General features: G+C 32.9%; 1 protein-coding gene across 1 annotated transcript; it reads left to right on the forward strand.

The window, feature by feature from the left end:
* Positions 1 to 4,167: 4,167 nt before the first annotated feature.
* LOC132730466 (heparan-alpha-glucosaminide N-acetyltransferase-like) lies at positions 4,168 to 6,923 on the forward strand. The gene has a single exon (XM_060716391.1). The coding sequence runs from the start codon at positions 4,219 to 4,221 to the stop codon at positions 6,043 to 6,045; it is 1,827 nt and encodes a 608-aa protein (XP_060572374.1). The 5' UTR covers positions 4,168 to 4,218; the 3' UTR covers positions 6,046 to 6,923.
* Positions 6,924 to 12,261: the final 5,338 nt, after the last annotated feature.

Here is a 12,261-nt window from a genome sequence, read left to right on the forward strand (position 1 = left end):
TAAGCGCGGCCATGTTTGTGTATTGGCCGTATAAAAACAGGTGCGCGTGATGTCATTTCCCCACACATCTTTAGATTTATGATAAATCTAGTTGAATCGTAGGGAAATATTAATATAATAAAAGTATTGACCAGACAATTTAATTTTCACATGAGGTGTAGAGGAGATTTTTTTATGGTTCAAAATACGTAACAATATCCAAAAAATAATAAAAAATAAAGAAACAAAAAAAAAATCAACGTCTACCGATCGCACCACTTCAGGCCAGTGATGCCCTATGTTCATTAAAGTCTCATCTTAATGTAATTAAACAATATTTCAGAGATTCAATAAATACACATGTTATTATTTAACAAAGTTTTATTGGCTGCTCAAAAATCTAATTTGCATAATTTATTCACACAATTGCTGGTTCTTACTACTTATGTCTAATACTGTGCATTGTCCATTTTAATTGTTCCTAATTTGCACCAAATTTTCATGTCACACTGTGTACTGACGATTGTTATTGCTCCTTGTATGCCTCTGTGCCGACAGACCTTTTGATCATGCACAATGTTGCCCTGATTGGTTAATCACCCTTGTCAAATATTCTAATGACGAAATAGACATATATTTTTTTACGCTTCATCAGTGAACTGAATGACCTTAGGGTAATTAAGTCAAATTATACTGTAAATTACAGCATGTCATAAAATAGCAACACATTTTTATCATTTTATAATCATTTTAAATATTAATTAGATTTATGATTTTTTGTTTTATTGGATTAAATTTACGGTAGTAGAAATGCGTATCTGTGTGGGAAAGGAATTGGGTAAGTAGATAACGTGGAAAAAAGCTATAGGGAACTGGATAAACCCGAGAATATGCGTTTTTACAGGGGAATGGGCAACCTGTTGCTGTTGGTACCACTTTTGAATGGGTGCCTAAATAACCTAACAGACAGTTTTGTTTTCATACGATATTAGTCTGGCTGCCGATTTTCCTGCGCCATTCTCATTTTTAGCGTCAATGGTTGAAAATCGCGTCCTCAGCAAATCTCTGCATATTGGATTTAGTTGATATTTTACGCTGAAAAAAAAGATACATGACCGGCGATGTACCCTATTCGGACAGCTTGTCTACCAAATAAAAGGATAAATCGTCAATTTGAAGAAGTTTCTCATAGTACCCAAATTAAATTGATGGTTGATCTTTGAAAATTAAGCAGTCATTGCTTAAATCATGTGGTGGGATCATCAGCAAGCTTGAAAATCGGACAAATGATAATTAATGTCGCGGCGTCTTCAATTAATTAATTAAAGCAATTCAGTTCCATATGATGTTTTCATAAATAATATATAATGTACGCAATAAGGTTAATAAGTTCTTCATCAAGATATATTTCAGTTGTACCAGCGTGTACACCTATACCGGAAGTGGGTGTAACACGTCACAATCTCGGTCTCGTCTGTCTCGCGAGAATGACAGAACGCCAAAATGGCGGCGCCCATGAACTTATTTCTCAAGTAAAAAATAGTGTCTTAAAACACGAATTTCTCACTTATAGGATTGATGTCAACAGTAAAACTGTCATGGTTCCTCTTTTTAAATGATGAATATTTATATTAGACAGACATCAATCCATCCATTCCTATTCCTTTAATATTACAAAAAGATGTATAAATGTTTATTCTGATTGCATCAAGGAGATAATTCTATTTTCTATTGATTTACTTCGGAAAAGTAACGGTAAGGTTTATTTAATAATGATTTATAAAGATTTTATTATACAAGGGTAATCGTGTTTACATTTTGGAGTCTGCAATCTTTACTTTATTGAGACTTGATGGTATACGGTATTTTTTTCATATATGTAAAAATTGTTTGAAAACCATTTTTGATTGTTGTAATAGATGGACCATTCATGTTTAAATATTACAATAGTTTTGATAGAGTGTTTACAGAGGCATATCCCGTGGGGGGGGGGCAGGATCTGACCCCCAAGCGTCTGTGGGATAAAGCCACCCCAACTTCCACTAAGTTCCTGCACGAATTAAAATATGTTTCTTAAATAAACTATATATAGTTTATATCACCATTAAACCTGATAATTAATGTTTGCAGTTTTGAAATTCAACCTCTTAAATGTACTCGAAGACGAAAACAATTGTTTTGTTCTGAAAAATCAACTTCAATTTTTTCTTTTTCTGACATTTTCATTTAAACGTCTCTGAATTATTGAGCACTTGCAAAATGATAGTCAAATGCTAGTACTCGCAAACTTTTGCTACGGTACTGCTAAGGGACCACCAAAACCGGACAACCACCAATTAAATAAATTTATTTCAACCTCGTAAATGGTTATATTTAAATGTCTATTTCAAGGATGTTGAAGTTGAAATTTGGGAGTCAAGAAAGCACTGCCTGACGGCTATATCCTGGATTAGACCCCGGGGTCTAAACCAGGAGTATATATTAGGTTCATTCCGTTTTCTTTACTGTATTATATACAAGTTTTACTTCTGAAAAATACATAGGGGTCTTATCCAGGAGATTGCCTGCCTGACCATTATACCAGCTATAATCATTTGCAGAGTAAAAAATTGGCTATCCAAAACTTCAGCATTTGTTGCTGAAATATTGTATATCATGTTAAAAATTAAAAAAATGAAACACCCAAGCTTTTATCAGAATTAAATCAAGTTGTGTTCATATCTGTCCGAACACATGGTACTGTAGTGTAGACAGTTTAAGTAATTTTGATTTGACGAACCTCAGGTGTAAGGGTCAATACAATCAGAAATAAACAAACTAGTTTGTTAGTTAGGGGAAGAACCTAGCGGTACTGTGTCAAATATTTAATTCTCTGAGTTTGAAATTATGAAATCTGTATAGAAAAATGTTCAAAAATGTGTTCGGTTGATGGTCCTCATCCAGTAGCAGACAGTTATGAAGATAAATTGATATATTTATTATTAGTTTAAGTTTGGAAAATTAAATGAAATTTTAATGAAAATGACATATTTTCAAAGGCAATGTAGTATGTACATGTATGACTAAGCATGCTATAATCATATAGAAAAAATGCACTTATATAAGCGTTTTTTTCTCCACTTTGGGAATGGTGACGGTACCAGACTGATTGGGAAAATGCGTTATATTTTACTCTTATTGGGAATTTTTATTATGCATTTTTTCGGCTACAAATAAGATTAGTTATCATGAATAAAGACAGCTAACAGCTTCCACAGTCCAGGTAGAACTATTGAGTGGTTATTTATATGAACATGTTGGATTTTAAATGATGTCGGAGAAATCTCGTGATTTGTGAAAATTTTGAACAGTCATTTTGGGAATTTAAATATTTGAAATTGGGAATTAAATGTCTATGTTTATTTGGAACAGTGCCTTTTTGGGGTAATAGTTATATAAAGAAAAAAACACTGAATATTTGCAAATGGAAAAAAATGTAAATATTCATGCCCTGGGAAGTCCGTGGGTGTTTATCAACTTTATGGGCTTTGCCATGTCTCATTCAGTTACTCATTTCAATCAGTTGCTAGTATGTTTTCAATGGGCCTCTGTCTTTTTAGCTGCAATCTGTTTGGTCATTTGATATTTGTAAAGGCAAATCACTTATGGTCATCACCAGTTTACTGTTAAAATCACTGCAGACTAGGTATATTTCAGCAAGTCAGTGTATTGTTTAATTCAATACAGAAATAGCACCCATACAAACTAAAATGTTAACCTGTCTCGTGAATTTTGAGTTTTTGCATCTGATCAACAAATGAAGCTTAGTGCTTTTCTTCACTTCTAGGAGAATGGTGGTTACTTAAGTTAAATGCCCATGGAGATTGGAAATTTTTGCATCATAGAGAGGAAAATTTAGAAATGAGAAGACAGTCTGTTTTATGTTTAATTGTGACACACCACTGTTACTATAAAGACTTCTCACTTCCTAATACAATGTTGAAACCATTCAAGTTAGTTAACTTTGACATCATGATACATTTACAAAAGTGGTGAGGAGTTTGGTTTAATTATTATTTACCTACTCCTGAAATGGACTTGGGCCTCTTTACAAAGATACATAATTACATGTACTTATCATTGTTATCATTGATACTGTAGTTGACTGATATCTGCTGATAATAAGCATGTGACTGATAATAGGTTTATATACTCACTTTCCAACATTTCATCTGCAGTTCATGTGTTTGATCTGTAAAGATGGCAAATCTCTCTGAAATTTCGGTTTTTGTTATAATCCTTAGTATTTTTGTAACTGTTTGTGTCTGTGACGCACCACCTGTCATGATGTGTCCATCAACTCGGACAGTTAAAAGTGGAATAAACATAGCAGAACTGTATGTGAACACACAAGGGGTGAACAGCACGATAGTTTTACAGTTGATTTCATCAGAATGTTACACATGTGCTTTGCAGAACGTCTCGGTAATACCTGCAGCGAAACAGAATTGCTCTGTGATAGTTGATACAAGATGGCCAGTACGGATGGCGGTTATCAGTGATGACTCTTCTGACAAAATTAACCCAAATTGCTTAGACCTTGGTGCTAGATTTGAGGAAAATGGAAACTATGTGATATATGTTACAAAAAAGAACAATGTCATCACATGTCAGCCTCCACTACGTGTTGGTAGCGATCCAGCTGATAGTAACATTACTATTTATGCTTGTTTTGGAATTTTTACAGGACTAGCATTAGCTTGGATTGGATTTAGTAAATGCAAGCGTAGGTTTATGAGAGTTTTATTTGAAATTCACCCAAGTGCTGTTGACACTGTTACATGCTCAGAGCAAGATCTTGGAATACCGACTAATTCCACCAAGGATCATGGAATCGAGAAAAAAGAAAGACTGAAATCTCTTGACACATTACGAGGCTTATCACTTGTTATAATGATGTTTGTTAATTATGGAGGGGCAGGCTATTGGTTCTTCAGTCATTCTAAATGGAATGGACTTACTGTTGCTGATCTTGTGTTTCCTTGGTTTATATGGATAATGGGAACAGCTATGGCTTATTCATATCTCTCTCTAGCCAAGAAAAAAGAATCAACTGGAAAGATTTTTCTGAAAATTCTTAGAAGATCCATAACCCTATTTGCACTTGGGTTTCTTGTCAGCTCAGGTGGTATAAGAAACTTTAAGAAATGGCGTATAATGGGTGTTCTTCAGCGATTTTCTTTGACCTACTTTATAACTGCTACTGTTCACATGTTTGTAATGAAGGAGTCTAATGTTGGTGCAAACAAAAAATGGAAGGAATTTCGGGACATTGTGAATTATTGGAAGGAATGGATTGTTCAGTTATTGTTTATATTGATACATACCTGTGTCACATTTCTCCTTAAAGTGCCAGGTTGTCCAACTGGTTATCTAGGACCTGGGGGACTTGCTAATGATGGTAATGGTGCTGATGTTAAACTATGTACTGGAGGGGCCGCAGGATATGTGGATAGGTATATTCTTGGAGAAAAACAAGTCTATGGAAGTCCAACTTGTGCTGAAATCTACGAGACAACTGTACCATATGATCCCGAGGGCCTTCTTGGTGTCCTGACATCATGTTTTCTGTGCTTTCTGGGTCTGCAAGCTGGAAAAATTCTTGTTACATTTAAGGGTGTTCAAGAACGAGTCCTGAGATTTTTAATCTGGGCTGTAGTGACAGGTGTAATTTCTGCCATACTTTGTAAAGCAAGTCAAAATGATGGTTGGATTCCAGTGAACAAAAACTTGTGGTCAATTTCATATGTTTTGGCAATGGCATCTATGGCATTTGTGTTACTTACATTTTGCTACCTAACAGTGGATGTATACCAGATATGGAATGGTGCTCCTTTCTATTATCCTGGGATGAATTCTATTGTGGTGTATGTGTGTCATGAAGTATTCAGCACACCATTTCAGTCATTTTGGGATTTACACCCTAGTTCACATGCAATTTTTATGCTTATTAATGTCGTTGATGTCAGCTTTTGGGTGTCATTATCGTTTTATTTATATAACAAGAAAATATTCATATCTGTTTAGATATTTTATCAAATTGAATTTATCTGGATCATTAAATTGATAAAAACTGATACAGACACATGATTTGATGTGTACATAGAATATTAGTGTAGACATTTAACATTCATATACTTGGTTAAATTAATCCTGTATCTTTAATTAAACTTGCAAAATGTATTGTGGCAGTATATGAATAAATGCAAAATCAATATAAAAAGTGCACAGGGCTTCAGACATGTTTATTAAGTAAGCTATGTTGAGAAACTGGCCTCCCCACCTGTAGCAGTTCACCAACATTGCAGGCAACTTTGAATCAAACTGATATATTTTGAAGTGTTTTAACTTGAGACTGTATTAAGTCATGGTTGCAATTTCTTTTCTTGGCATAAAGAGAGAATTGGTTAAATTTTGATAAGGTCTTGATTAGAAAAAAATTGTTAGATTATGTAAATTTTATATGGGAACATTACTGTTTGCTTAATTATGTTGTACTAAACTCTGTATTTTTCTTCAAATAAGGTTTGTTGCATTTTTTTATGTGAATTAACATTTATTCTCAATTATATTGGCATGTTGATCATATATGTATCACTTTATAGACTTGATTTTATCATTTTTGGATACCATCAAAACTGGAATAAAAATATATGAATGTGACATCAGTAGTTTTTTACAGAATTTTAGAAAAATAAGAATTTACATATGGGAAAGAACTGTCCTTTGGCTTCTTTCTTCCTAAACATTACCGAGAGATGCAGTTTTCAGAAAGCTTTCTTTTGTCTCTTGTTTTTTGTTTTGTTTTTTTTTTCTTCAGAAAAGTAGATAAATACATGTATAATGTACAATATATGTTTAAAAATAAAAGGAATCAATTAAGGATATTGTCTCCTTCCTTGGTGTTCAGCATTTGGAGATGCCTCCTTTACTGAAAATAACTTTTTAGTGGAAAATATCTAGTGTAGCCTGATTTTATTGACCCATCAATTATGAATACATTATAGCACTCATTCAAATATTCTCTCCTACTTCAGTTCTGTCCGTATAGTTTACGAGAAGTTATATGGAGCATATAACTTATGTTTGGAAAAGTGGTACTTAGCTTAATGTATTGGCTCTCGTTGCTTTGGTAATCGCACAGTCAATCAAGACTTGGTGATGACCAAACAGAGGTCTATGGTTTGATCCCTACTTTTGCCATTGTTTTTATTTGAAGTATATTTTAATGAAAATGACCATATACTTGCAAAATTGTCTACACGGATATATAAAACAACTTAGAAACACTGATTTGTTTTTAAATGAAATGACATATATTGATATCCGCATGAATTTAAAATATTAATTCTTAAACCATATTGTTTAAAAAAAAGTATAGACTTTCCAAAAATAAGTGCAGAACATATTGAAAACAAAAGAACAACAAAAAAATAATCGTGATGTTGAAAATAGTTATGAATAAGAAGAAAATATGGACATACACGGTCTTGCTCTTACAACACATAGGACAATTAGAAATTATAAACTTGTAGTTTATTTTGCTGTAACGATCAGTAAAACTAGTTCATAGAAACAAATTGAAGTAAACCACATTTTACTGTGTGCATTGACCGTATAATCAGTATGCAATTGATAGGTTAATAAAATGATACAATATATCAATCTGCAAAGCAGGTACAAAATGTTATGCTATTTTTACTATAACTGTTCATGAATAATAAACCAGTGCATGAATTTTTGGTAATTGTAAGACATACTGGGTCTAGTCATCAACTAAATTATTTAGATAAAGAAAAGTTTTTTTCTGTTGCTTGTACTAGATATATACATGTTCTCGGCTAACAAAATCAATGACAATGTTTGTTTAAATGCTAAACAGACTGTTTGTTTATTTCAGAGACTGTCTTGTGACTAACCATCAAACAGGATGGTAAGTGCTTTTTGATTTAATTCTTTCAAAACAAAAGTTATATTTGTTTGTTATTGATGAAAGTGGATGTCATGAAAATTTGAAAAACTTACTTTGCTTTAAACAATTCAGCAGCAATATTTAAATAATCCTAGTACAATTAGTAATTTTTTAGGGAAATCAGTAACAAAGAGTATTTGTTGAGGAAACAGACAAGTACTGATGAGTATTCTCATAAAACATGCAAGTTTAAAGGATGTAAAACTATGACTGGTAAAATATAATATATAAAGAACTAGGAAAATTTAATATATGTTGTTTCCATACTATGGTCATGTCTGGAGAGAAATTTAACTAGTAATGCATGTTTTATACAAGAAAACACATTATCCTTGATTCATCCTGACATTGATTTTAATATCAGTTTATTCCTTTTTAGCCAAGACAGATCCAAGAAATTAAAGACTTCTTGCTCACTGCTAGGAGGAAGGATGCTAAATGTAAGTTGAAACTTAGTTATTACTTTATAACAACAAAACACCTCTTAGTAAAATAACTTCATTTGAAACTGTTGTGAATTCAGTAAATTTCTTGTCTAGGCATATTTGGTTATAGGGAAATAGAGATTGTATTATGCAATTTTATAGGAAATTTGACTATGAAATTTTTGAAAAAGTCTCTCAAGTATGCAGAGTTAATAAAATATTAATTTAATTCCTAGGAAAATCATATTTCATTCTGACAAAAACATTGTTTCAATTTTAAGGAACTGTCATTAGAACTTTTAGCATAAAATAATGTTAACATGTTACAGCTGTAAAGATAAAGAAGAACAAGGACAATGTTAAGTTCAAGGTTCGATGCAGCCGATTCCTATACACACTGGTCATCCAGGACAGAGAAAAGGCCGAAAAACTTAGACAATCTCTTCCTCCAGGTATAGTTTTCTACTGTTTTAAAATAACAACAAAAAAGTTTTATATGAACAACAACTAAAAATAAGCATGCTTTTAAGCATTAAAGTGCAGATTTAAAAATGACAATAGCTTAACACTTTCACAGATATTTTTCGATATTCTGGATAATGCTGATATTATGGTATTGACGTATATATATCGTACAGATACTTAAACTTTACATCAAAGTTCTTTTAAGTTTGGAATAAAAAGAGTTTTTGAGCTCTACAGTATATGGGGAGCTGTCCTACTCGCCCCTGCCTCTGCGTGCAGATTTTCTGTTTCAGTAAAATATTTTTCACTCACTCTGCTTCATTGCTGAAGGGATTATTTTAAAAGTTATTTCATATCATTTGTGACAAAGTTTGTTATTCTAGCAACTTTGTTTTAAGTTGAACATTTTGCATATTACATTAAAGGGACTCAACTGAGGCTTTTTTACATCTCAGATTTGCTCTCTCCAATTTTCAAGAATAATTAATGTAAATGACCCAAAATTGAAAAGTTTTGCATTGCTTTTTACTCTAAGAATAACACAAAACATAAAGTGACAAGTATAAAAAAAAACATTGTGTAGTTTAACTAGATCTCTTTACTACTATAATAATCAGTAATTTTCATTAATGAATTAGACATTTTTCTCAACAGGACTTTATTTATATATACAAAAAATTCTTTATTGTATTAAGTTGGGAATAATACTATATTCAGTACATGTTTATGATGTGATGTACAGAATCATCAGAATGTTTAGTAAATTTCCTATGTAAAAGGAATAGGGGCCTTAAATATTTTGTGGGGGAGGGGCTGTTTATTTATTCACAGCTTTTCCTAAATCCAAATTAGTAATAACATTAAAAAGTGTTTAAGTTTAAAAAGTTTATATGATACATTTTTGTGTAGGAATTTTGTGGTATATTTCCTGTTCTATATTTAAATATCTACATTGTAACTATATGCTGTGCTTACCTTAGCCTAACTTAGATTTATTTTTATATTTTACAGGTCTTGCAGTAAAAGAATTGAAGTAAATGTAAAAAAAGTCTTTAACAAATAAAAAAAATGTAAAAAGCAGACATGTGTTTGTGAAAATTGTTTGACCCCATCTGAACATCAGTGTTATAACCTGTAGACAGTAATAGTCCCTTGTACAGATCAAGGTGTTACTAGTTAGTTAAAATAATAAAAGATCAGTAAAAAGATAAAAATAATGATAGCATTAAACCTAAACCAGAGTAGTACATCGGTACTGTATTAAGCAGTATATGTATTTTGAATTTACTTGAAACAACTGTAAAACAAGTTTGACCTTAACCGTTGTTCAACTTGTAGATGTTGTGAGTTTTGATTACAAGGGAAGCACACTGCCTTAAAAATAACAAGAAATGTTTCAATGAAACCCCCTACAAATCAATTAACCGTCTTTTGCATTTTGTTTGTCCGGAGTGTAACTTTGATAAGAAAAATAGACTAAATGGCTGGTAGGTTTCTGAACCAGTTTTGTTTACCTTCGAGGGTCAGCATTTGTGATGGCAGTGTATTTTCCCACAAATTTAAACATCCCATTCCCGTAAACCAAACTTCACAGGAATAATTTAAAAGTATTCTTGAAACTGAAGTGACCTAGGTTTAAAATTTGTCTTTTATCATTAACTTGCAGTCTCACTACCTCAAGGGGCCGCCCCTTTTCTAGCCCAACAAATTGTGCGCTTTAGGGCTTTTTTATAATATAGACGATGGGCGCCCTTCGATCGGTCTTGCAGTCGAAATATTAAGACTCTTCTAGATTTTCCTTGGTGGTCAAAATTTTTACTGTGTCCCTAGGATCACTTTATTTACACTTGTATATGGAAATAGATACAAGTTTCTTTTGTAAAAATATAATGCCCAGGACTTTGATTTATAGCATGTAGCATAGCTTTGTGGTCCTTTACAATAATGACATAAATCATGACCGTGTATTTCCTGGCCGACAGCTAGAAAATTGTTTAACCCATTGCTGCATGAGCATTTTGTGAAAAATGGTTGTTTTCATTGAAAAGCATTCTGTTACAAGTTCAAATTGCTATGAAACTATAAAAGATGCTTCAATATTCATTAAACTTTGCACAAATGTTGACTGGACTATAGCCTAGGTGGCGCGATAGATCAGTAGGTTAGACCACTGACTGTCACTCCTGAGGTCCCGGGTGCGATCATGGGTAACACCCTTGAGATTTTTCAGAGACACTTTGTTTCCCACCTACCTAGAGGTATACTGGTATGAAACCCAAGTAATCCTTGCATGTATCAGTGCTATACACTGAACATGCAAAAGAACCAAGGGTCTATTCGATAAGAGCCAGGGACTGCTTGTATCTCATAACTGTCTGGAGTCAGCTGTGGAAAGGACCCTACTGGAAATAAGTGCTTTGCACTTTCGTAGGCTACCATTGACCGCCCGGTCTAAAGAAATTCAATTCAAATCAGCCTTTATAACGGCATGCTCAATATTAATTTTCCTTATGCCATGGCAAAATTGCCAAAAATCACTATTTTGCGTTGATTTCAAAGTGCTGCAACTTCTCAATGGATTGAGATAGAGTCGAAGGGGAACATTTTTCAAGAACTTAGCAGAAGGGGGAACATCCCCCCCCCCTGGCACCCCTGATGTATCTTTTTGTTTTGAAAGGGGCGGCGCCGACAACAGTAGTGTTATGTCAAAATGTCGTTTTGGCTTCTCAGAAATGTGTCATATTATGTCAACTAGTCGCACTATTTGGTCAAATTGTGGAGCTGTTTTGTCAAAAGATTGTCTGATTATTTGACACAGTAGTGTTCTCCTGTCAAAATTTGGTGTTGACTTATTTATTTTATCAAACTGCCATGTTATTTGTAAAAATACGGTGTTTAAATGCCTTAACAGTGTCTAATTGTCAAACAACTGTATTAATTTGCCAACGTACACTACTGAATAACAAATATTCGAATTATCTTGCCTAAATGGGATGTTGACTGGGCTAAATCATGCCTTATAATGATAAACTGTGAAAAGCGGTTTTGACTGGTTAAAACTCAGTCTTATAAAGTCAAAAAATTGCGGTATCTTGTCGAAATGTGGTAATGACTTGTCTAAACTCTTTCTTATAATGTAAAACAGAAGTGTTATATTATCCAAAATCGATGTTTTCTTGTAAAAATAAAAAATCTTATTATGTCTAATAATTGTGTAAATTTGTTCAAATTTAGTTCTGTCTTGAGAAAGCGCTGTCTGATTTTGTTAAACTGTCCGGTTATTTTTGCTCTATCTTTTCACACAAGTCAAAATAGCGTTTAACAGTTCATAACCATAATTTGTAAAGATACCACCATCATTTCACATAATAAGACGGTGTT

Source organism: Ruditapes philippinarum, unplaced genomic scaffold (assembly GCF_026571515.1).
Source record: "Ruditapes philippinarum isolate M1 unplaced genomic scaffold, ASM2657151v2 ctg2922_1_1_1_1, whole genome shotgun sequence".
Classification (NCBI taxonomy): Eukaryota; Metazoa; Mollusca; class Bivalvia; order Venerida; family Veneridae; genus Ruditapes; species Ruditapes philippinarum.